Below are 26,556 nucleotides of genomic sequence, written 5' to 3' on the forward strand. Positions count from 1 at the left end.
TGCACTTGGCAAGTGCACCAGTAGGTGCACTGGTTGGTGCACCAGCAGGTGCACTTGGCATTGCACCTGCTGGTGCACTTGGCAAGTGCACTAGCAGGTGTACTTCAAAGTGCACCAGTAGGTGCACTTCAAATTGCACCTGCTGGTGCACTGTGCACTGGCAAGTGCACCAGTAGGTGCACTGGAAATTGCACCTGCTGGTGCACTTCAAATTGCACCTGCTGGTGCACTTGCCAAGTGCACTAGCAGGTGCAATTTCCAGCAAATTTATAAATAAATTCGGCCTCAAAGTCGTGTAAAAAAAGAGAAAATTTTCTTGATATTTATTGGATTTGAATTGATGTTCAATATTCACATGGAATGTCCCATTTTTAAGTTTTCAAAGTTACTATAGAATTGAAAACTAATTGCATTGTGAAATTTTTTTGGTGCATGTGTTTGAATTTACACTAAGTGTGGTTGGATAGGTAGATATTCCAAACATGATGCACTTTTGATATGGATGATGGCTGAATACATATATTGATTGCTATAATTTCTCATTAACAGCCTAACCAACCTGGTTATACTGCCCCGCCACCTCCTCCTCCAGTAGAAGATACTGCCATTGATATCAGGCAAGTTCAAATTTATGTTAATATTTTGTTCCAAAATGAATGTAGTTATCAGATTATCATTTAGATATAATGCACAATTTAATTGTTGGTTTTCAGGCTCTGTTCGAAGATAGGGTTTATAAGTTTTATGTTTTCATATCAGCATATTTATTGTAGTTAATATGAATGCTGAAAGAAGTTGGATGTATGCCCGTCTCAGAGATGGTTTACTGAATCCCAGATATTTAGTGGGTATCAATGAATTTATAGAGAAGGCTAAGACCTGCACAGAATATTTAAATGGCGATCAGATTCGCTGTCCTTGTAATCGATTTAAGTGCCAAAACCGTAGCTTTCAAGATGAAAATACAGTTAAATATCATTTAATGAAGCATGGTTTTGTGCAAAATTACCTTGTTTGGTATTTGCACAGTGAAACTGAAGTGCATGACGGATATGGTGATACAGATTTAGACATGTCTTATGGTTCTGACAGTGTTAATCACCCAAATTTCAATCGTTTTGAGGACATGGTCATGGATGCAACAAGCTGTCATGTAATGCATAATGATACATATGAGATGCCAAACTCGGCTGCACAGAAACTGTATGATATGTTAAATGCATCTAAGCAAGAACTATGGCTTGGATGTGAAACTCACTCCCAGTTATCAGCTGTTTCACGTTTACTAAATCTGAAGGTGGAACATCATTTCTCAGAACGGTGTTTTGATCAGATTTGTGAACTCATGAAGGAGATGTTACCGAGTGACAATGTCATGACGGACAGCTTTTACTCAACAAAGAGACTAGTCCGAGGATTGGGGCTTCCTGTAAAAAAGATACACTGTTGTGTGAATGGTTGTATGATTTATTGGGAAAATGATAAAGAACTTACACGATGCAAATTTTGTGACCATGAAAGGTTCAAACGCCTGAAGCACACCTTGGGGAAAGGGAAGAGTCAAATACCATACAAAAAGATGTATTACTTCCCCATTACACCACGTTTGCAAAGACTTTATGCGTCGTGTGTTACAGCTAATTAGTATATGACTTGGCACAATGACCATGCAACTGAGGATGGGGTGATGCGCCACTGTTCAGATGCTCCTGCTTGGAAGCATTTCAACCAAACTCATCCAACCTTCGCACTGGAGGCCCGAAATGTCAGACTTGGCCTTTGCACTGATGGATTTCAACCATTCGGTCAATCTGGGCAACAGTATTCTTCATGGCCAGTAATACTAACTCCATACAATTTGCCACCAGGTATGTGTATGAAAGATGAGTACATGTTCCTGACAATAATAATACCTGGTCCCAAGAATCCGAAAGAGAAGCTTGATGTGTACATGCAGCCATTAGTGCAAGAATTGAAAGAACTTTGGGCAATTGGTGTGAATACTTACGATGCTTTCCAGCAGAACAATTTTACTATGCGTGCTGCATTAATTTGGACTATAAGTGACTTCCCTGCTTATTCAATGCTCTCAGGGTGGAGCATAGCAGGACGCACTGCATGTCCCTACTGTATGGAAAACACAGATGCATTTACATTACGAAGAGGGGGTAAACAAACATGGTTTGATAGTCATCGGAAGTTCTTGCCTGACGACCACCCTTTCCGTCGAAACAAGACATCTTTTATTAAAAACAAATGTGTATCGAAGTCACCGCCGCCAATTAGAACTGGGGAATACTTGCTAAAAGAAATTGAGAAAATTGGGTTGAGGCGGGTTATAGACATTGACAGTCATGAAATAAATTGTCGGCTTTCAAAGAGAACTGGTTGGTGTAAGCGGAGCATATTATGGGATTTGCCATATTGGTCTTCAAATATGATTCGCCACAATCTTGATGTAATGCACATTGAAAAGAATGTATTTGAAAATATTTTTAATACAGTTATGAATGTGGAGGGGAAGACAAAAGACAATATAAAATCAAGGGAAGATTTAAATGAAATATGCAGGAGACCAGAATTGAAGAAAGATCCAATTAGCGGGAAATATCCAAAAGCATGTTATTGTTTGGATAACCAATCGAAGATGATACTATGTGATTGGCTTAAAACACTCAAATTCCCTGACGGATTTGTTTCCAATCTAGGGAGATGTGTTGATAGTCGAAAGCTTAGACTTTTTGGTATGAAAAGCCACGACTGTCATGTTTTCATGCAACGAATTCTTCCTATAGCTCTCAGAGAGTTCTTACCAAATAATGTTTGGCAACCAATAACAGAGCTTAGCAATTTCTTTAGAGAACTCACCTCAACTACACTTACTAATGGGGACATGCAATGGTTAAATGAACAAATTCCTGTGATCCTTTGTAAGCTTGAACGAGTTTTTCCTCCAAGTCTGTTTGATTCAATGGAATATTTACCAGTACACCTTGCATATGAGGCATTAATTGCAGGACCAGTACAATATCGGTAGATGTACCCATTTGAGAGGTACACGTACTAATTATTTACTTGCACTCCTTAGCATGATGAATTACTTAGTATACATATATAATTTTTGTTTCCACACACTAGGTACTTGAGAAAGTTAAAGAACAATGTTAAAAATAAAGTAAGGGTTGAAGGTTCAATATGCAATGCTTACTTGGTAGAAGAAGCAAGTGCATTTTCTGCTCATTACTTTGAAGCACATGTAATGACCAGACATCGAAAGGTTCCACGCAACTTGCATGAATTTGTCTCTGATGATGACATACCAGGTAAATTAAGAATATTCAAATGCACAGGTAGAACTATCGGAAAAGGAAAATCCAGATATATGACTGAAGATGAAATCCAAGCTGCTCATGTAACGACCCAAAAATCAGACCGCTACCGGTGCTAGGATCCAGATCGGCTTAAGGCCGCCGGGACCCGTAGCAAGCCTGACATAAACCTGTAAACCTGTATAATCCCATACATGATCAACAACATGCATAAAAATTTAAACTTTTCTTTCATACATCCAACTCAACCTGAACATACATTACATAACCATAATCATGACCCCTCTGTGGGATCTCAACAATGCCCCAATGAGCACTATAACATGAGATGAGTTGGCTTACATCTGTATCATCAAATATCTAAGATCATGCATCAACAAGGGATTACAATACTCATAGGGTCAAGCACATCTATAACCTCAATATACCTCATTACATAACATACTGTAATTTCTTACATTACATCATAGTACAATTGTCATGTCCACAATCTAACTATTACATAGACATACTTCAAAACTCTGGCTAACCTCCTGGTCTACCCTGTACCTGCACAGCTGGGGTTAGGGGAGAGGGGTGAGCTACAAAGCCCAGTGAGCAGAATAGTGAAATCATATAATAAAATTTCATGCTTTCATGAAATGCAACATATCACAACAAATCACATCTCGGATGGTATTGTCACCAATAGTCCTCTATATAGTCCAACTGTGCCGGGACGTAGAATGGGTACAACCGGTCTTTCTCTTAACATAACATATCATACAGTCCAACTGTGCCAGGGACGTAGAATGGGTACAACCTGGACTTCCTCTTACATCGTGCCAGGGACGTAGAATGGGTACAACCTGGACTTCCATACCATATCATGCCATAACATCATCATATCATATGAGGACTAAAGGATCATCCAATGACCAATCCACATCAACATCATAAATGCAATGCAACATATTCGTGAATACTAATGCAAACAACCTACTATATCTCATGGCATTCATGATGCATGGATCATGCTCAAAATTCATACTTCATTTATTTTAAAACTTTAAGGTTTATTCCACTCACCTCTGGCTAGCTCTGACAAACTCTGTAGCAGCTGGCTCACTGCTGGGGTCCTCGGTTCCTCGAGTCCGAACCTACACAGGTGGACTCCAATGAGGGACCAAACATACATAAACATAACTCTAATATACTCTCCAAAAACCCCCCTAAAACATCATAAAACAACTACATAAAAACATGCAAGAAATGGCTGGACAGGGCACTTTCGGCGGCAGGTTCGGCGGCCGAAAGTCCCTCCAGAGCCGAAAGTCAGGCAGGTTCGGCGGCACCTTCGGCGGCCGAAACTCCCAGACAGAGGCGAAACTCATGCATGTTCGGCGGCACCTTCGACGGCCGAAAGTCCTAGACAGAGACGAAAGTCTCTTTTCGGGGGCAACTTCGGCAGCCGAAAGGCCTGCCTCCCCAGCCATGTTCGGCGGCCGAAAGTTCCTTCGGCGGCCGAAAGTTCCTTCGGCTGCCGAACCTGGTTTCTGCCAAAGGGCAGAAACTTGGCTCCCTTATGCATTTTCGCCTCCAAACTCACCAATCATGCATAAACCTATTCTACAACATTCCCAAGCATTCACAAGCAAACATACAAGCTCCTTGGGGCATCAAACCAACAAAAACCCCAACTACAACACACAAGCAACTCACATTGTTCAAAAACATAACATTTGCTTAAAAACTCATACAACCCTATACATGCCATTCTACCCCATAAAATCACTTAAAACTTACTTAAAACATACAATGAGCTTAAGATCGGCTCTTACCTCTTGAAGATAGAGAGAGAGACGACCTAAACTCGGAGATCCAAGCAAATGAGCTCCTGAGTTCCCAAAGCTCCAAAACTTGCAATGAGAGGTGAAAACTCAAGAAAAATGGAGGAGATTTGAAGAAAGAACACAAGATCTGGGGAGAGGGAGGTCGGAAGCTAGCTATGGCCGAAAATGGGAGAAAGCTCGCCCATTTCGGCTAAGCGACCCTTTTATAGGTGGCTGGCCAGGCCACGTTCGGGGGCCGAAAGTGCTTCCGCATGCATGCCATGTTCGGCGGCCGAACCTGAATTTCCCTCACTCATGCTTTCGGGGGCCTAACGTGCCTCTAAAACGCATGCATGTTCGGCGGCCGAACTTGACTTTCGGCGGTCGAACCTGGGTTTTCCTCCAAAGACTTTTCATGCAAAAACTCATTAAATTTCCATACTTAAAACCATGAAGTACCTTAAAACATTTTATGAAAACATGATTCTACCCTACTAGAGGCTTCCGACATCCGAGATTCCACCGGACGGTAGGAATTCCGATACTGGAGTCTAGCCGGGTATTACATTCTCCCCCCCTTAAGAACATTCGTCCCCGAATGTACCTCAACTAGCACAAAGCATGGCATAAAACATAACATACATACGCAGCACATAAACACAAAGAGATCTAACCTTAAAGAGATGAGGGTACTGCTGGAGCATAGACTCCCATGTCTCCCAAGTGCATTCTTCCAAGTTGTGGTGGTTCCACAGGACTTTCACCATCGGGATTTCCTTGTTTCTTAACTTTCTGATCTGGGTGTCTAGGATCCGTACTGGCTGTTCAACATAAGTGAGATCCTCTTGGACCTCCACATCAGGCTCACTAAGAACCTTGCTCGGATCTGACACAAACTTCCTCAACATTGAAACATGGAAAACCGGATGGATTCTTCCTATTGAAGCAGGTAAATCCAGCTTGTACGACACATTCCCAATCTTTTGCAAGATTTCAAAGGGTCCGATGTATCGTGGGGCTAGTTTACCTTTCTTCCCAAAGCGAACCACTCCTTTCATTGGAGACACCTTAAGCAATACCAGATCCCCCTCCTGAAACTCTAACTGTCTTCTGCGGACGTCTGCATAGCTCTTCTGTCTGCTTGCAGCAGTCTTGATTCTTTCTCTGATTATGGGTACCACCCTGCTGGTGATCTCTACTAGCTCAGGCCCTGCCAAGGCCTTTTCTCCAACTTCCTCCCAGCAAACAGGTGATCTGCACTTCCTTCCGTACAAAGCTTCATATGGAGCCATCCCGATGCTAGCATGATGGCTGTTATTGTAGGCAAACTCCACCAAAGGTAGATGCTGCCTCCAAGAACCGCCAAAGTCCAGCACACACATTCTGAGCATATCCTCGATAGTCTGGATGGTCCTTTCTGACTGTCCGTCAGTCTGGGGGTGGAAGGCAGTACTGAAATCCAACCTAGTACCCATGGCATTCTGCAGACTCCGCCAAAACCTGGAGGTGAACTGGGGCCCTCTATCAGACACTATCGAAACAGAAACCCCATGCAGCCTGACGATCTCATCCACATATACCTGCGCCAACTTGTCCACAGAGTAGCCACTCCTGACAGGAATGAAGTGAGCAGATTTGGTGAGTCTGTCCACAATCACCCATATGGAGTCCACTCTATTGGACGCCGCCGGTAACCCCACTACGAAGTCCATAGCTATATTTTCCCATTTCCATTCTGGAATAGGTAGCTGGTTAAGCATTCCAGCCGGCTTCTAATGTTCCAACTTCACCCTTTGACACACTTCGCAGGCTGACACAAACTGTGCCACTTCTTTCTTCATCGCTGGCCACCAATAAACTTTCTTCAAATCTTGATACATCTTGGTGGCTCCGGGGTGAATGCTGTATCTTGCATTATGAGCCTCTCTCATAATGTCTCCTTTTAGCCCTATGTCATCTGGTACACATAGTCTGCTCCCATAGCGGAGGATCCCCTTGCTGTCAAATCTGAATTCACTGTCGTTGCCTGACTGAACAGTCCTGGCAATCTTTACTAACTCCGGGTCCTCATGCTGTTTCTGAGCCACCTGCTCCAGAAACACGGGTGCTACTCTCATCTGGGCCACCAAGGCACCTGTACCAGACAACTCCAACTGTAGACCTTCCTCAATGAGCTTGTAGAACTCCTTCACCACTGGTCTCCTCTCTGCCGTGATGTGGGATAGACTGCCTAGTGACTTCCGGCTTAGGGCGTCTGCCACGACATTCACCTTACCCGGATGATACTGAATCTTGCAATCATAGTCACTCAGCAGCTCTACCCATCTCCTCTGCCTCAGATTCAGATGCCTCTGACTCAAGATGTACTGCAGGTTTTTATGATCTGTGAAGATCTCACATTTCACCCCATAGAGGTAATGCCTCCACATCTTGAGTGCAAAGATTACTGCTGCCATCTCAAGGTCATGTGTGGGGTAATTCAACTCATGCTTCTTCAGCTGCCTAGAAGCATAAGCAAGCACCTTCTCATTCTACATCAGTACACAACTCAGTCCCACACGGGACGCATCACAAAAGACTGTAAAGTCCTCATCACTAGATGGCAGAGCTAAAACTGGTGCTGAATTCAACCTCTTCTTAAGCTCTTCAAAACTCTCTTCGCACTGGTCGGTCCACATAAACTTCTGATTCTTCCTGGTTAGTCTGGTCAGAGGAGCTGCAATCTTAGAGAAGTCCTGAACGAACCTCCTGTAGTAACCTGCCAAACCCAAGAAACTTCTAATCTCTGTCACTGAAGTGGGTCTAGGCCAGTTAGCCACAGTTTCTGTCTTCTTGGGGTCCACCTCAATCCCATTCTCTGACACTACATGCCCCAAGAACGAAATGCTCCTCAGCCAGAACTCACATTTAGAGAACTTGGCATACAAGCCATGTTCCCTCAAAGTCTGCAAGACCAACCGCAGATGATGGGCATGCTCCTCTGCATTCCTGGAATACACTAAGATATCATCTATGAATACAATAACGAAGTGATCCAGGTATTGGCTAAACACCCTGTTCATGAGATCCATGAATGCTGCAGGGGCGTTGGTTAACCCGAACGGCATTACAAGGAACTCAAAATGCCCATATCTGGTCCTGAAGGCTGTCTTCGGCACATCCTCCTCCCTTATCCTTAACTGATGGTACCCCGATCTCAGATCTATTTTGGAGAAACAACCTGCTCCGGCTAGCTGGTCGAATAGATCATCGATCCTTGGCAATGGGTACATATTCTTGGTAGTGACTTTGTTCAACTGTCTGTAGTCGATACAAAGTCTAAGGGATCCATCCTTCTTTCTCACGAATAGAACTGGTGCACCCCAAGGTGAAGTGCTCGGTCGGATGAAGCCCTTTTCTACCAACTCTTGCAACTGTTCTTTCAACTCCTTCAACTCTGCTGGGGCCATCCTGTAGGGAGGGATAGAGATCGGTCTAGCTCCAGGCACCAACTCTATCTCGAACTCTATCTCCCTAGCAGGTGGTAAACCTGGAAGCTCATCAGGAAAGACATCCTGAAACTCTCTGACAACTGGCACCGAGGCTGGCTCCCTGACCTGCCTGTCTAGCTCTCTCACATGAGCTAAGTACCCCTGACATCCCTTCCTAAGCAACCTACGAGCCTGAAGGGCTGATATCAGACCTCTAGGTGTGCCCCTCTTGTCTCCTCTGAAGACGACCTCTGACCCGTTCTGATCTCTGAACCTGACTACCTTGTCCCTGCAGTCCAAGGTAGCACCATGGGTAGATAGCCAATCCATCCCTAGAATGACGTCAAAGTCTGTCAAATCTAGAACCACAAGGTCGGCGGAGAGGCATCTTCCCTCAACAAAAACTGGACTGTACTGGCAGACTGACACTGCCACTGACGGGTCACACTTGGGTCCACTGACCCATAGGGGACACTCTAACCCAGAGACTATCAGACCCAACCTCTCAACGGCTCTCGGAGCAATAAATGAATGAGATGCACCCGGGTCCATTAATGCATACACATCAGAACACCCAATGACGAGATTACCTGACACCACGGTGTTGGATGTGTTAGCCTCCTGCTGAGTCATGGTGAAGATCCTGGCTGGAGCTGATGGACCTTCACCTCGGGAACCAGAAGAAGAGGCTGCCCCTCTCCCTCTACCTCTGCCACTGCCCTGAGTTGTGGCTGGAACTGCTGGCTGTGCCACACTACCAGAAGCTGTCTGCTGGGGCTGGCCCATAAAAGGCGCTCTAGGACACTCCCGAGCTATGTGTCCCTCCTGTCCACATCTGAAACATGTATTAGTCCCAGCTCGACACACTCCCCTGTGCGGTCTTCCACATCTCTGGCATTCTATACCATCTGAGCCTGAGCTCGAGCCACCGCCAAATCCCAGACCGGATTTCAACTTGTTCCAAAACTTATTCTTCTTCGGCTTCCTGGTGGTGTTATCCCACCTCTTCTTACCTGAGCTCTGAGAAGAGAACCCTGGTCCTCCTCTGCCTGGGGTCTTAACCCCTGAAGACTGGGTCACTAACTGCTTCACTGACCCCTCAACTATAGCACTTGCCTCCATTCTTCGAGCCATATCCACCACAGTGTGGAAACTTTCTCTCTCAGCTGACTGAATCAACGAGGAGTACCTGGAATGCAGCTTCATAACATACCTCTTGGCTTTCTTCGTATCTGTATCTAGAGCTTGCCCTGAAAAAGGCAATAGCTCCAAGAATTTATCCGTGAACTCCTCTACACCCATATGCTCTGACTGCCTCAGTTGCTCAAACTCAATCATCTTCAGTTATCTGGAACTGTCTGGAAAAGCCCATCCAGCGAACTCATCCGCAAATTCCTCCCATGTCATACCGTCTAGTCTCGGGTCCACATAACACTTGAACCATTCCCGTGCCTTCTTGCACTTTAAAGTGAACCCTGCCATCTGAATGGCTCTGCTGTCACTTGCCCCTAGCTCATCAATTATTGTCTTCACTACTCTCAGATACTCAAAGGGGTCATCCCCTGACTTGTATTTGGGAGCATCCAGCTTGAGGTAATCTGTCATCTTTACCTTGCTCCCATCTACTGAGCTAGGTCTAGGAGGTTGAGTAACTGGGGCTGTTGGTTCTGTAGGTGGTGGAGGTGGAGGTGCAGCATTCCCCGAGGTGGGGTTTGCCGGGTTTGGATAGAAGGGTGAGGGTGGATAAGCTGGGTACTGTGTGTAAGGTGGATAGAAAGGTGGATAAGGCATGTAGGTAGGGTAGGGGTTAAAGCTGGAGTAATCTGATGTACCTCCCATCGGATACCCTGAACCCTGTGAGAAGGGTGGATAATGGGGTGGAAAACCATACCCCGAGGCCTGAACGCCTCCCTGAGATTCCCCTGTCCCTTCTTCCTCTATGCTCACATCCAAGTTCCCATCCCTCCTCTGATCCTCTTCTGTAACCTCCCTCACGTCTGAAGAACTTCCTCCTCTATCTGTCCCTCTTCTGCTAGCATCAAAAGACCTTCTAGGGTCCCTGACACTCTTTCTCTATTGGCTCTACAAGACATTGCCCTAGGCAATGTAGGAGGACGGGCGCTCGTGCCCTCATCCTCAGGTGGCACTCTAGTCAATCGTGCAGATCGACGAGTTCGTCTCATCCTGTTTTCTGAAAACAGTACACATCATACAAACATTAGCATCATATGGTTCATGTGGGCACATATGAACCCTCATCACATACATCACATAGCATAGCATATCATTAGTGCACATGCACAAAGTCATGGCAATTCACATCATCAAACAAGACAGGACTCCACATCCTATCCTAGTGGACATGACCTTCCTATTGTGCTTGACCTTCTAGAACATCTATGAGCCCGACACTCTAGGTCCGATCCTATGAATCTAGGGCTCTGATACCATTCTGTAACGACCCGAAAATCGGACCGCTACCGGCGCTAAGATCCAGATCGGCTTAAGGCCGCCGGGACCCGTAGCAAGCCTGACATAAACCTGTAAACCTGTATAATCCCATACATGATCAACAACATGCATAAAAATTTAAACTTTTCTTTCATACATCCAACTCAACCTGAACATACATTACATAACCATAATCATGACCCCTCTGTGGGATCTCAACAATGCCCCAATGAGCACTATAACATGAGATGAGTTGGCTTACATCTGTATCATCAAATATCTAAGATCATGCATCAACAAGGGATTACAATACTCATAGGGTCAAGCACATCTATAACCTCAATATACCTCATTACATAACATACTGTAATTTCTTACATTACATCATAGTACAATTGTCATGTCCACAATCTAACGATTACATAGACATACTTCAAAACTCTGGCTAACCTCCTGGTCTACCCTGTACCTGCACAGCTGGGGTTAGGGGAGAGGGGTGAGCTACAAAGCCCAGTGAGCAGAATAGTGAAATCATATAATAAAATTTCATGCTTTCATGAAATGCAACATATCACAACAAATCACATCTCGGATGGTATTGTCACCAATAGTCCTCTACATAGTCCAACTGTGCCGGGACGTAGAATGGGTACAACCGGTCTTTCTCTTAACATAACATATCATACAGTCCAACTGTGCCAGGGACGTAGAATGGGTACAACCTGGACTTCCTCTTACATCGTGCTAGGGACGTAGAATGGGTACAACCTGGACTTCCATACCATATCATGCCATAACATCATCATATCATATGAGGACTAAAGGATCATCCAATGACCAATCCACATCAACATCATAAATGCAATGCAACATATTCGTGAATGTAACGACCCGAAAATCGAACTGCTACCGGCGCTAGGATCCGGGTCGACTTAAGGCCGCCGGGACCCGTAGCAAGCCTGACATATAACCTGTAAACCTGTATAATCCCATACATGATCAACAACATGCATAAAAATTTAAACTTTTCTTTCATTCATTTCTCATACACCAAACTCAACCTGTGCATGCACTAAAACATAATCATAAACTTGACCCCTCTGTGGGATCTCATCAATGCCCCAATGGGCGATATACATGCGTTGAGTTGGCTAACATCTGTATCATCAAATATCTAAGATCATGCATCAACAAGGTATTACAATACTCATAGGGTCAAGCACATCTATAACCTCAATATACCTCATTACATAACATACCGTAATCTCTTACATTACATCATAGTACAATTGTCATGTCCACAATCTAACTATTACATAAACATACTTCAAAACTCTGGCTAACCTCCTGGTCTACCCTGTACCTGCACAGCTGGGGTTAGGGGAGAGGGGTGAGCTACAAAGCCCAGTGAGCAGAATAGTGAAATCATATATTTAAAAATCTCATGCCATTATGTAATGCAACACATCACAACAAATCACATCTCGGATTGTATTGTCACCAATAGTCCTTTACATAGTCCAACTGTGCCGGGACGTAGAATGGGTACAACCGGTCTTTCTCTTATCATAACATATCATAACATACCAATGTGCCAGGGACGTAGAATGGGTACAACCTGGACTTTCTCTTACATCGTGCCAGGGACGTAGAATGGGTACAACCTGGACTTCCATACCATATCATGCCATAACATCATCATATCATATGAGGACTAAAGGATCATCCAATGACCAATCCACATCAACATCGTAAATGCAATGCAACATATTCGTGAATACTAATGCAAACAACCTACTATATCTCATGGCATTCATGATGCATGGATCATGCTCAAAATTCATACTTCATTTATTTTAAAACTTAAAGTTTATTCCACTCACCTCTGGCTAGCTCTGACAAACTCTATAGCAGCTGGCTCACTGCTGGGGTCCTCGGTTCCTCGGGTCTGAACCTACACAGGTGGACTCCAATGAGGGACCAAACATACATAAACATAACTCTAATATACTCCCCAAAAACCCCCTAAAACATCATGGAATAATCATAGAAAAACATGCAAGAAATGGCTGGACAGGGCACTTTCGGCGGCACCTTCGGCGGCCGAAAGTCCCTCCAGAGCCGAAAGTCAGGCAGGTTCGGCGGCACCTTCGGCGGCCGAAACTCCCAGTTAGAGGCGAAACTCATGCATGTTCGGCGGCACCTTCGGCGGCCGAAAGTCCCAGACAGAGACGAAAGTCTCTTTTCGGGGGCAACTTCGGCAGCTGAAAGGCCTGCCTCCCCAGCCACGTTCGGCGGCCGAAAGCTCCTTCGGCTGCCGAACCTGGTTTCTGCCAAAGGCCAGAAACTTGGCTCTCTTTATGCACATTTGCCTCCTAACTCTTCCAACATGCATATAACTCATCCAAATCATGCAAAAATACATACAATGGTTGCTAGGGGCCTCAAGCTAACTTAAACCCCAACTACAACACACAACAACAACACAAACCAACATACATTGCTCAAATCATATCATTTGCTTAAAAACTCATACAACCATATACATGCCATTCTACCCCATAAAATCACTTAAAACTTACTTAAAACATACAATGAGCTTAAGATCGGCTCTTACCTCTTGAAGATCGAGAGAGAGACAACCTAAACTCGGAGATCCAAGCAAAAGAGCTCCTGAGTTCCCAAAGCTCCAAAACTTATCTTAAATGCTCAAAACTTGCAATGAGAGGTGAAAACTCAAGAAAAATGGAGGAGATTTGGAGAAAGAACACAAGATCTGGGGAGAGGGAGGTCGGAAGCTAGCTATGGCCGAAAATGGGAGAAAGCTCGCCCATTTCGGCTAAGTGACCCTTTTATAGGTGGCTGGCCAGGCCACGTTCGGGGGTCGAAAGTGCTTCCGCATGCATGCCATGTTCGGCGGCCGAACCTGGACTGCCCTCACTCATGCTTTCGGGGGCCTAACGTGCCTCCAAAACGCATGCACGTTCGGCGGCCGAACTTGACTTTCGGCGGCCGAACCTGGGTTTTCCTCCAAAGACTTTTCATGCAAAAACTCATTTAATTTTCATACTTAAAACCATGGAATACTTTAAAACATTTTATGAAAACATGTTTCTACCCTACTAGAGGCTTCCGACATCCGCGATTCCACCGGACGGTAGGAATTCCGATACCGGAGTCTAGCCGGGTATTACATTCTCCCCCCTTTAAGAACATTCGTCCCCGAATGTACCTCAACTAGCACACATAGCATGGCATAAAACATAACATACTTACATAGCACATAAACACAAAGAGATCTAACCTTAAAAGAGATGAGGGTACTGCTGGAGCATAGACTCCCGTGTCTCCCAAGTGCATTCCTCCAAATTGTGGTGGTTCCACAGGACTTTCACCATCGGGATTTCCTTGTTTCTTAACTTTCTGATCTGGGTGTCTATGATCCGAACTGGCTGTTCAACATAGGTGAGATCCTCTTGGATCTCCACATCAGGCTCACTAAGAACCTTGCTCGGATCTGACACAAATTTCCTCAACATTGAAACATGGAAAACCGGATGGATTCTTTCCATTGAAGCAGGTAAATCCAGCTTGTACGACATATTCCCAATCTTTTAAAAGATTTCAAAGGGTCCGATGTATCGTGGGGCTAGTTTACCTTTCTTCCCGAAGCGAACCACTCCCTTCATTAAAGACACCTTGAGCAATACCAGATCCCCCTCCTGAAACTCTAACTGTCTTCTGCGGACGTCTGCATAGCTCTTCTGTCTGCTTGCAGCAGTCTTGATTCTTTCTCTGATTATGGGTACCACCCTGCTGGTGATCTCTACTAGCTCAGGCCCTGCCAAGGCCTTTTCTCCAACTTCCTCCCAGCAAACAGGTGATCTGCACTTCCTTCCGTACAAAGCTTCATATGGAGCCATCCCGATGCTAGCATGATGACTGTTGTTGTAGGCAAACTCCACCAAAGGTAGATGCTGCCTCCAAGAACCGCCAAAGTCCAGCACACACATTCTGAGCATATCTTCGATAGTCTGGATGGTCCTTTCTGACTGTCCATCAGTCTGGGGGTGGAAGGTAGTACTGAAATCCAACCTAGTACCCATGGCATTCTGCAGACTCCGCCAAAATCTGGAGGTGAACTGGGGCCTTCTATCTGACACTATCGAAACAGTAACCCCATGCAGCCTGACAATCTCGTCCACATATACCTGCGCCAACTTGTCCACAGAGTAGCCACTCCTGACAGGAATGAAGTGAGCAGATTTGGTGAGTCTGTCCACAATCACCCATATGGAGTCCAATCTGTTGGACGTCGCCGGTAACCCCACTACGAAGTCCATAGCTATATTTTCCCATTTCCATTCTGGAATAGGTAGCGGGTTAAGCATTCCAGCTGTCTTCTGATGTTCCAGCTTCACCCTCTGACATACTTCGCAGGCGGACACAAACTGTGCCACTTCTTTCTTCATAGCTGGCCACCAATAAACCTTCTTTAGATCTTGATACATCTTGGTGGCTCCGGGGTGAATGCTGTATCTTGCATTATGAGCCTCTGTCATAATGTCTCCTTTTAGCCCTATGTCATCTGGTACACATAGTCTGCTCCCATAGCGGAGGATCCCCTTGCTGTCGAATCTGAACTCACTATCATTGCCTGACTGAACAGTCCTGGCAATCTTCACTAACTCCGGGTCCTCATGCTGTTTCTGAGCCACCTGCTCCAGAAACACGGGTGCCACTCTCATCTGGGCCACCAAGGCACCTGTACCAGATAACTCCATCTGTAGACCTTCCTCAATAAGCTTGTAGAACTCCTTCACCACTGGCCTCCTCTCTGCCGATATGTGGGATAAACTGCCTAGTGACTTCCGGCTTAGGGCGTCTGCCACGACATTCGCCTTACCCGGATGGTACTGAATCTTGCAATCATAGTCACTCAGCAGCTCTACCCATCTCCTCTGCCTCAGATTCAGATCCCTCTGACTCAAGATGTACTGCAGGCTTTTATGATCTGTGAAGATCTCACATTTTACCCCATAGAGGTAGTGCCTCCACATCTTGAGTGCAAAGATTACTGCTGCCATCTCCAGGTCATGTGTGGGGTAATTCAACTCGTGCTTCTTCAGCTGCCTAGAAGCATAAGCGATCACCCTCTCTTTCTGCATCAGTACACAACCCAGTCCCACACGGGATGCATCACAAAAGACCGTAAAGTCCTCATCACTAGATGGCAAAGCTAAAACTGGTGCTGAAGTCAACCTCTTCTTAAGCTCTTCAAAACTCTCCTCGCACTGGTCGGTCCACAGAAACTTCTGATTCTTCCTGGTTAGTCTGGTCAGAGGAGCTGCTATCTTTGAGAAGTCCTGAACGAACCTCCTGTAGTAACCTGCCAAACCCAAGAAACTTCTAATCTCTGTCACTGAAGTGGGTCTAGGCCAGTTAGCCACAGTTTCTGTCTTCTTGGGGTCCACCTCAATCCCATTCTCTGACACTACATGCCCCAAGAACGAAATGCTCCTCAGCCAGAACTCACATTTAGAGAACTTGGCATACAAGCCATGTTCCCTCAAAGTCTGCAAGACCAACCGCAAATGATGGGCATGCTCCTCTGCATTCCTGGAATACACCAAGATATCATCTATGAAGACAATAACGAAGTGATCCAGGTACTGGCTAAACACTCTATTCATGAGATCCATGAATGCTGCAGGGGCGTTTGTTAACCCGAACGGCATTACAAGGAACTCAAAATGCCCATATCTGGTCCTGAAAGCTGTCTTCGGCACATCCTCATCCCTTATCCTTAGCTGATGGTAGCCCGATCTTAGATCTATTTTGGAGAAACAACCCGCTCCTGCTAGCTGGTCGAATAGATCATCGATCCTTGGCAGAGGGTACCTATTCTTGGTAGTGACTTTGTTCAACTGCCTGTAGTCGATACAAAGTCTAAGGGATCCATCCTTCTTCCTCACAAACAAGACCGGAGCACCCCAAGGTGAGGTACTCTGTCGGATGAAGCCCCTTTCTACCAGCTCCTGCAATTGCTCTTTCAACTCCTTCAACTCGGTTAGGGCCATCCTGTAGGGAGGGATAGAGATCGGTCTAGTTCCAGGCACCAACTCTATCTCGAACTCTATCTCCCTAGCAGGTGGTAAACCTGGAAGCTCATCCGGAAAAACATCCTGAAACTCTCTGACAACTGGCACCGAGGCCGGCTCCCTGACCTGACTGTCTAGCTCTCTCACATGAGCTAAGTACCCCTGACATCCCTTCCTAAGCAACCTACGAGCCTGAAGAGCTGATATCAGACCTCTAGGTGTGCCCCTCTTGTCTCCTCTGAAGATGACCTCTGACCCGTTCTGATCTCTGAACCTGACTACCTTGTCCCTGCAGTCCAAGGTAGCACCATGGGTAGATAGCCAATCCATCCCTAGAATGACGTCAAAGTCTGTCAAATCTAGAACCATAAGGTCGGCGGAGAGGCATCTTCCCTCAACAAAAACTGGACTGTATTGGCAGACTGACACTGCCACTGACGGGTCACACTTGGGTCCACTGACCCATAGGGGACACTCTAACCCAGAGACTATCAGACCCAACCTCTCAATGGCTCTCGGAGCAATAAATGAATGAGATGCACCCGGGTCCATTAATGCATACACATCAGAACACCCAATGACGAGATTACCTGACACCACGGTGTTGGATGTGTTAGCCTCCTGCTGTGTCATGGTGAAGATCCTGGCTGGAGCTGATGGACCTTCACCTCGAGAACCAGAAGAAGAGGCTGCCCCTCTCCCTCTACCTCTGCCACTGCCCTGAGTTGTGGCTGGAGCTGCTGGCTGTGCCACACTACCAGAAGCTGTCTGCTGGGGCTGGCCCATAAAAGGCGCTCTAGGACACTCCCGAGCTATGTGTCCCTCCTGTCCACATCTGAAACATGTGTTAGTCCTAGCTCGACACACTCCCCTGTGCGGTCTTCCACATCTCTGGCATTCTGTACCATCTGAGCCTGAGCTCGAGCCACCGCCAAATCCCAGACCGGATTTCAACTTGTTCCAAAACTTATTCTTCTTCGGCTTCCTGGTGGTATTATCCCACCTCTTCTTACCTGAGCTCTGAGAAGAGAACCCTGGTCCTCCTCTGCCTGGGGTCTTAACCCCTAAAGACTGGGTCACTGACTGCTTCACTGACCCCTCAACTATAGCACTTGCCTCCATTCTTCGAGCCATATCCACCACAGTGTGGAAACTTTCTCTCTCAGCTGACTGAATCAACGAGGAGTACCTGGAATGCAGCTTCATAACATACCTCTTGGCTTTCTTCGTATCTGTATCTAGAGCTTGCCCTGAAAAAGGCAATAGCTCCAAGAATTTATCCGTGAACTCCTCTACACCCATATGCTCTGACTGCCTCAGTTGCTCAAACTCAATCATCTTCAGTTCTCTGGAACTGTCTAGAAAAGCCCATCCAGCGAACTCATTCGCAAATTCCTCCCATGTCATACCGTCTAGTCTCGGGTCCACATAACACTTGAACCATTCCCGTGCCTTCTTGCACTTTAAAGTGAACCCTGCCATCTGAATGGCCCTGCTGTCACTTGCCCCTAGCTCATCAGTTATTGTCTTCACTACTCTCAGATACTCAAAGGGGTCATCCCCTGACTTGTATTTGGGAGCATCCAGCTTGAGGTAATCTGTCATATTTACCTTGCTCCCATCTGCTGAGCTAGGTCTAGGAGGTTGAGTAACTGGGACTGTTGGTTCTGTAGGTGGTGGAGGTGGAGGTGCAGCATTCCCCGAGGTGGGGTTTGCCGGGTTTGGATAGAAGGGTGAGGGTGGATAAGCTGGGTACTGTGTGTAGGGTGGATAGAAAGGTGGATAGGGCATGTAGGTAGGGTAGGGGTTAAAGCTGGAGTAATCCGATGTACCTCCCATCGGATACCCAGAACCCTGTGGGAAGGGTGGATAATGGGGTGGAAAACCATACCCCGAGGCCTGAGCGCCTCCCTGAGACTCCCCTGTCCCCTCTTCCTCCATGCTCACATCCAGGTTCCCATCCCTCCTCTGCTCCTCTTCCATAACCTCCCTCACATCTGAAGAACTTCCTCCTCTATCAGTCCCCCTTCTGCTAGCATCAAAAGACCTTCTAGGGTCCCTTGACACTCTTTCTCTGTTGGCTCTACAAGACATTGCCCTAGGCAATGTGGGAGGACGGGCGCTTGTGCCCTCATCCTCAGGTGGCACTCCAGTCAATCGTACAGATCGACGAGTTCCTCTCATCCTGTTTTCTGAAAACAGTACACATCATACGAACATTAGCATCATATGGTTCATGTGGGCACACATGAACCCTCATCACATACATCACATTCATATCATAGCATCAATGCACATGTATATAATCATGGCATTTCACATCATCAACAAGACAGGACTCCACATCCTATCCTAGTGGACATGATCTTCCTATTGTGCTTGACCTTCTAGAACATCTATGAGCCCGACACTCTAGGTCCGATCCTATGAACCTAGGACTCTGATACCATTCTGTAACGACCCGAAAATCGGACCGCTACCGGCGCTAGGATCCAGATCGGCTTAAGGCCGCCGGGACCCGTAGCAAGCCTGACATAAACCTGTAAACCTGTATAATCCCATACATGATCAACAACATGCATAAAAATTTAAACTTTTCTTTCATACATCCAACTCAACCTGAACATACATTACATAACCATAATCATGACCCCTCTGTGGGATCTCAACAATGCCCCAATGAGCACTATAACATGAGATGAGTTGGCTTACATTTGTATCATCAAATATCTAAGATCATGCACCAACAAGGGATTACAATACTCATAGGGTCAAGCACATCTATAACCTCAATATACCTCATTACATAACATACTGTAATTTCTTAATTTTACATCATAGTACAATTGTCATGTCCACAATCTAACTATTACATAGACATACTTCAAAACTCTGGCTAACCTCCTGGTCTACCCTGTACCTGCACAGCTGGGGTTAGGGGAGAGGGGTGAGCTACAAAGCCCAGTGAGCAGAATAGTGAAATCATATAATAAAATTTCATGCTTTCATGAAATGCAACATATCACAACAAATCACATCTCGGATGGTATTGTCACCAATAGTCCTCTACATAGTCCAACTGTGCCGGGACGTAGAATGGGTACAACCGGTCTTTCTCTTAACATAACATATCATATAGTCCAACTGTGCCAGGGACGTAGAATGGGTACAACCTGGACTTCCATACCATATCATGCCATAACATCATCATATCATATGAGGACTAAAGGATCATCCAATGACCAATCCACATCAACATCATAAATGCAATGCAACATATTCGTGAATACTAATGCAAACAACCTACTATATCTCATGGCATTCATGATGCATGGATCATGCTCAAAATTCATACTTCATTTATTTTAAAACTTAAATTTTATTCCACTCACCTCTGGCTAGCTCTGACAAACTCTGTAGCAGCTGGCTCACTGCTGGGGTCCTCGGTTCCTCGGGTCCGAACCTACACAGGTGGACTCCAATGAGGGACCAAACATACATAAACATAACTCTAATATACTCCCCAAAACCCCCCTAAAACATCATGGAATAATCATAGAAAAACATGCAAGAAATGGCTGGACAGGGCACTTTCGGCGGCACCTTCGGCGGCCGAAACTCCCAGACAGAGGCGAAACTCATGCATGTTCGGCGGCACCTTCGGCGGCCGAAAGTCCCAGACAGAGATGAAAGTCTCTTTTTGGGGGCAACTTGGGCAGCCGAAAGGCCTGCCTCCCCAGCCACGTTCGGCGGCCGAAAGCTCCTTCGGCTGCCGAACCTGGTTTCTGCCAAAGGGCAGAAACTTGGCTCTCTTTATGCACATTTGCCTCCTAACTCTTCCAACATGCATATAACTCATCCAAATCATGCAAAAATACATACAATGGTTCCTAGGGGGCTCAAGCTAACTTAAACCCCAACTACAACACACAACAACAACACAAACCAACATACATTGCTCAAATCATATCATTTGCTTAAAAACTCATACAACCCTATACATGCCATTCTACCCCATAAAATCACTTAAAACTTACTTAAAACATACAATGAGCTTAAGATCGGCTCTTACCTCTTGAAGATCGAGAGAGAGACGACCTAAACTCGGAGATCCAAGCAAAAGAGCTCCTGAGTTCCCAAAGCTCCAAAACTTGTCTTAAATGCTCAAAACTTGCAATGAGAGGTGAAAACTCAAGAAAAATGGAGGAGATTTGGAGAAAGAACACAAGATCTGGGGAGAGGGAGGTCGGAAGCTAGCTATGGCCGAAAATGGGAGAAAGCTCACCCATTTCGGCTAAGCGACCCTTTTATAGGTGGCTGGCCAGGCCACGTTCGGGGGCCGAAAGTGCTTCCGCATGCATGCCATGTTCGGCGGCCGAACTTGACTTTCGGCGGCCGAACCTGAATTTCCCTCACTCATGCTTTCGGGGGCCTAACGTGCCTCCAAAACGCATGCATGTTCGGCGGCCGAACCTGGGTTTTCCTCCAAAGACTTTTCATGCAAAAACTCATTTAATTTTCATACTTAAAACCATGGAATACTTTAAAACATTTTATGAAAACATGTTTCTACCCTACTAGAGGCTTCCGACATCCGCGATTCCACCGGACGGTGGGAATTCCGATACCGGAGTCTAGCCGGGTATTACAGTGAATACTAATGCAAACAACCTACTATATCTCATGGCATTCATGATGCATGGATCATGCTCAAAATTCATACTTCATTTATTTTAAAACTTTAAGGTTTATTCCACTCACCTCTGGCTAGCTCTGACAAACTCTGTAGCAGCTGGCTCACTGCTGGGGTCCTCGGTTCCTCGAGTCCGAACCTACACAGGTGGACTCCAATGAGGGACCAAACATACATAAACATAACTCTAATATACTCTCCAAAAACCCCCCTAAAACATCATAAAACAACTACATAAAAACATGCAAGAAATGGCTGGACAGGGCACTTTCGGCGGCACCTTCGGCGGCCGAAAGTCCCTCCAGAGCCGAAAGTCAGGCAGGTTCGGCGGCACCTTCGGCGGCCGAAACTCCCAGACAGAGGCGAAACTCATGCATGTTCGGCGGCACCTTCGGCGGCCGAAAGTCCCAGACAGAGACGAAAGTCTCTTTTCGGGGGCAACTTCGGCAGCCGAAAGGCCTGCCTCCCCAGCCATGTTTGGCGGCCGAAAGTTCCTTCGGCTGCCGAACCTGGTTTCTGCCAAAGGGCAGAAACTTGGCTCCCTTATGCATTTTCGCCTCCAAACTCACCAATCATGCATAAACCTATTCTACAACATTCCCAAGCATTCACAAGCAAACATACAAGCTCCTTGGGGCATCAAACCAACAAAAACCCCAACTACAACACACAAGCAACTCACATTGTTCAAAAACATAACATTTGCTTAAAAACTCATACAACCCTATACATGCCATTCTACCCCATAAAATCACTTAAAACTTACTTAAAACATACAATGAGCTTAAGATCGGCTCTTACCTCTTGAAGATAGAGAGAGAGACGACCTAAACTCGGAGATCCAAGCAAATGAGCTCCTGAGTTCCCAAAGCTCCAAAACTTATCTTAAATGCTCAAAACTTGCAATGAGAGGTGAAAACTCAAGAAAAATGGAGGAGATTTGAAGAAAGAACACAAGATCTGGGGAGAGGGAGGTCGGGAGCTAGCTATGGCCGAAAATGGGAGAAAGCTCGCCCATTTCGGCTAAGCGACCCTTTTATAGGTGGCTGGCCAGGCCACGTTCGGGGGCCGAAAGTGCTTTCGCATGCATGCCATGTTCGGCGGCCGAACTTGACTTTCGGCGGCCGAACCTGAATTTCCCTCACTCATGCTTTCGGGGGCCTAACGTGCCTCCAAAACGCATGCATGTTCGGCGGCCGAACTTGACTTTCGGCGGCCGAACCTGGGTTTTCCTCCAAAGACTTTTCATGCAAAAACTCATTAAATTTCCATACTTAAAACCATGAAGTACCTTAAAACATTTTATGAAAACATGATTCTACCCTACTAAAGGCTTCCGACATCCGAGATTCCACCGGACGGTAGGAATTCCGATACCGGAGTCTAGCCGGGTATTACAGCTCAAACATATATTCTATTAAATTGTCCAGAGGTGAAAACATATATTGGGTAAGTATTGGTAGTTATACTGATAGTCTAATACCTCTTATATTGTACATTATTGTTAAACATTACTTGTTTCTTTGTATGTATAGCATTTATGTGGAGCGAGTAAAGTCGACACAACCAAATATCACAGATGCAGCTGTTGATGAAAAACTAGAGAGAGACTTTGTCAAATGGTTTTACAAGTATGCCCATGAATTGCCAAACAATGTACAAAATCAGCTTATACAAGATGTGGCAAAGGGACCACTCAGAAGTGTCACCACTTTTAATGGGTATTGTGTTAATGGATGTAAATTCAACACAATCAATGGAAGTTCAAGTAGTAACTCAATGAATTTTGGTGTATGTATAAAAGGGAGTAATTACAGTTCTGAAGAAAGTGACTACTATGGACAGTTGGTCGAGGTGTTGCGATTGGAGTATCCAGGGCTACCAATTAAGCGGACTGTACTTTTCAAATGTGACTGGTTTGATCCAATACCAAGTACGGGCACCAAGGTGCATAGACAGTATAGAATTATTGATATTAACAATAAGCGTAGATACAGTAAGTACGAGCCATTTGTATTGGCCTCTCAGGCAACACAAGTCGTTTATGCTTCATACCCGAGCAAGCGCCGTGACAAAAATGATTGGTGGGCTGTGATGAAAGTTAAAGGTAGACCCGTTGTTGAAGTATCTCAAATGTCTTCAAAGACATATGAACATTTTCAAGAAGATATTATGCTGAAGTAAATATCGATGATATTAATCAACAACACTGCCTGAATGATCCTAGCGGAGGAATGACTGAGATTCATGATGACGTTTCGACAGAGGAAGACAAATTCCTTAGTGACCCTGATTCTGATGCAGATGCAGACGGTGATAATGAGTACAATTCATATGAATCTGACTAAATTCATCTATATACTAAAGAAGTTTGGAGTTGTATATTTCATTTATTACTCAGTGAGTACTTTAATACATTTGTATATATTTAATATAATGTTTATGAACTTTATATTATTTTTGACAATGACATTTTTTGTTTGTTCACAGATGAGGAGACGTGGAAGGGTTAGCAAGCCCAGAGGACCGGTTCAACTTCCTGCAAGTGCAAGTCAAGAGGACGCGAATACAGATGACGGACAAGAGCATGAGGCGCATTTACCACGGGCACCGACGGGACTTGGGGATACGGAACTTCAGATATGGGTACCACTTGCATCCAGTGTACAGCCATCTTATAGAGATCGATCATATACACTAGTTCCCCCTTCTGCCGATGCATAGCTTCCCCGTCCCCTTCCACCACCTCACCGTCACAGTTTACATCCTCACCACCCTACTGCAGCTCCACGACCAGCGGTATCACATACACATTCACCTCATCCTGCATCCCCTTCTGGTACTGCATCCGCTAGAGGGACAGGATCTGCATCAGCATCTACTCCATCATCTGCTCCTGCATCTATTCCAGCATCAGCTGCATCGACCACTGCTGTAGACGGAACACAGTCATTCCGACAGACTATTTCACTCATTAACAACAAGTAATAGTTAATTATTTATTAATTTACATTATTTTAAATGTTACTATTTACTTACTCACCATTGTTCATGTAGTTTGCATCCGTCGGAGATGTGCAGTCGCAGGATAACTCTGATAGTGAAAGAAAGATTGGTCAAGGAAGGCCACTGTTGGAAGACTGTGCCCAATGAAACTAAGGAGTTTTATTGGCAGGAATTCAAGGTGAAGCATAATTATTTTAGCAGTTTGTCATCTATTTATGAACTGTTTAATTACTATCTACTCATAAAATGTAATCTTTTTGCAGAAATACTTCATATGGGACTAAGAAATTGACAGCTTGGTAAAAATTGCCTGGCAGAAAAAGGCAGCTGAGCCATACAGGGGCTTAATGTGGGAAATCCGGAAAGGAAAGGCGAAGAATCTTGCAACCCCTGGTTCTGTTTTGAGGAAGTGGCAGGAAACTTGGAACACTTCTGAATACAAAGAGAAGTGTGAGAAGTTTTCTGCCAATAGGTGCAGTGAGGCTGGAAGTTCAGGATCTGGCATTTCCGAGCACGCATGCGGTTCTGTTTCACAGTACACCCACCAGCGGAGGATGGTATTTGTTAAAACTTTTATTTTATAATTATCTTCTTATAAATATTTTGGTTCGATGACAAATGCTACAATTCTTATAATTGGTAACAGAGGAAAAGACTAGGCAGAGAACCACATCCTCATGAGCTTTTTGAGGCCACACATAAGAGAAAGGGGACGGAGGAGTTTGTTGATGCGAGATCAAAAGCTATTTATGTAAGTTAATCTTAAATGTAGTTAATAACAATTTTGATTGACTTAAATTGTTTTACTTATATGTTACTTTAAATTTATAATGCAGGATAAATACATACAACTGAAGGAGGCTGCTACACATCAACAGGAGGGAAGCAATGAGCCGACGCCCATAAATGAGGCCCAACTGTACTACGAAGCGGTTGGCGGACAGAAAAAGAGTCGAGTTTATGGGTTAGGGTCCCAGGCCTCAGCATATTTTCATGAGCCATCTCATTGTTCTGCATCATACACGTCTGCACCCCCAGTGGATCCTCCTACAATTGAAACAATGAACAGGATGCAAAATAAAATTGATCGGCTAGAGACAGAGAATAATCGAATTACCACAAGGCTGGACGAGTTACAGACGATTATGCATAGGATGATGGCACAACAGGGTATTGGGACATCCACTCAGACATCTGGTCCTACGGTACCTCCAGCTTCGTCTCCACAGCAGCGGCGTGATGATGCCCCTGTCATTGGTGATCATCATACAGATAGTGATGATGATACAAATGATGAGCTAGCTAGTTTAGTTTAATATGTATATTTTGTTATGACCAGTTGATAATTTTTATTTCAAAATATAATTGTAGTACAAATTCTTGACGTTTTTAATATATTTTAATGAGTAATTTAGTTTTGTCCGTTTATAGTATTATTATTATATGAATATACAAATGGATGTATATGAATGTACATGGTACAGATGGATGTATATGAGTGTACAGGGTACAGATGGATGTGGATGTATATGAATGTACAGGGTACAGATGGATGTATATGTACAATTACAGGGGTAGGGGTACAGGGGTGTGCAATTGTGTCATTTTTATTCACTAATGGATTAGTAACCAAACATCCGTCACTGTCACCAACGGAAATGTCCGTTGGTGATCCGTCACTGTCACCAACAGAAA

General features: G+C 45.1%; 2 protein-coding genes across 2 annotated transcripts; both read left to right on the plus strand.

Moving 5' to 3' along the window:
* Positions 1-1,648: 1,648 nt before the first annotated feature.
* Positions 1,649-24,203, plus strand: LOC122723084. The gene is made up of 5 exons (XM_043953839.1): positions 1,649-3,033; positions 3,139-3,323; positions 23,286-23,304; positions 23,391-24,035; positions 24,083-24,203. Exons 1-5 carry the CDS (start codon positions 1,649-1,651, stop codon positions 24,201-24,203), a joined length of 2,355 nt encoding a protein of 784 aa, XP_043809774.1.
* A 118-nt stretch (positions 24,204-24,321) lies between these two features.
* Positions 24,322-26,177, plus strand: LOC122723085. The gene is made up of 6 exons (XM_043953840.1): positions 24,322-24,501; positions 24,580-24,839; positions 24,913-25,039; positions 25,179-25,418; positions 25,508-25,612; positions 25,698-26,177. The coding sequence occupies exons 1-6, from the start codon at positions 24,322-24,324 to the stop codon at positions 26,175-26,177; spliced, it is 1,392 nt and encodes a 463-aa protein (XP_043809775.1).
* The last annotated feature ends 379 nt before the right edge of the window (positions 26,178-26,556 follow it).

The sequence above is a fragment of the Manihot esculenta genome, chromosome 2 (assembly GCF_001659605.2).
Source record: "Manihot esculenta cultivar AM560-2 chromosome 2, M.esculenta_v8, whole genome shotgun sequence".
NCBI classification, from domain to species: Eukaryota; Viridiplantae; Streptophyta; class Magnoliopsida; order Malpighiales; family Euphorbiaceae; genus Manihot; species Manihot esculenta.

Bases quoted from the DNA above. Each gene is read 5' to 3' on its own strand.
- LOC122723085 (XM_043953840.1), top strand. From the start codon at position 24,322: ATGACATTTTTTGTTTGTTCACAGATGAGGAGACGTGGAAGGGTTAGC. The intron at 24,502-24,579 runs GTACCACTTGCA...GCCGATGCATAG, and splicing joins ATACGGAACTTCAGATATGG to CTTCCCCGTCCCCTTCCACC. The intron at 25,613-25,697 runs GTAAGTTAATCT...TTTATAATGCAG, and splicing joins CGAGATCAAAAGCTATTTAT to GATAAATACATACAACTGAA.
- LOC122723084 (XM_043953839.1), top strand. From the start codon at position 1,649: ATGACTTGGCACAATGACCATGCAACTGAGGATGGGGTGATGCGCCAC. The intron at 3,034-3,138 runs GTAGATGTACCC...TCCACACACTAG, and splicing joins GCAGGACCAGTACAATATCG to GTACTTGAGAAAGTTAAAGA. The intron at 24,036-24,082 runs GTAAATATCGAT...GAATGATCCTAG, and splicing joins CAAGAAGATATTATGCTGAA to CGGAGGAATGACTGAGATTC.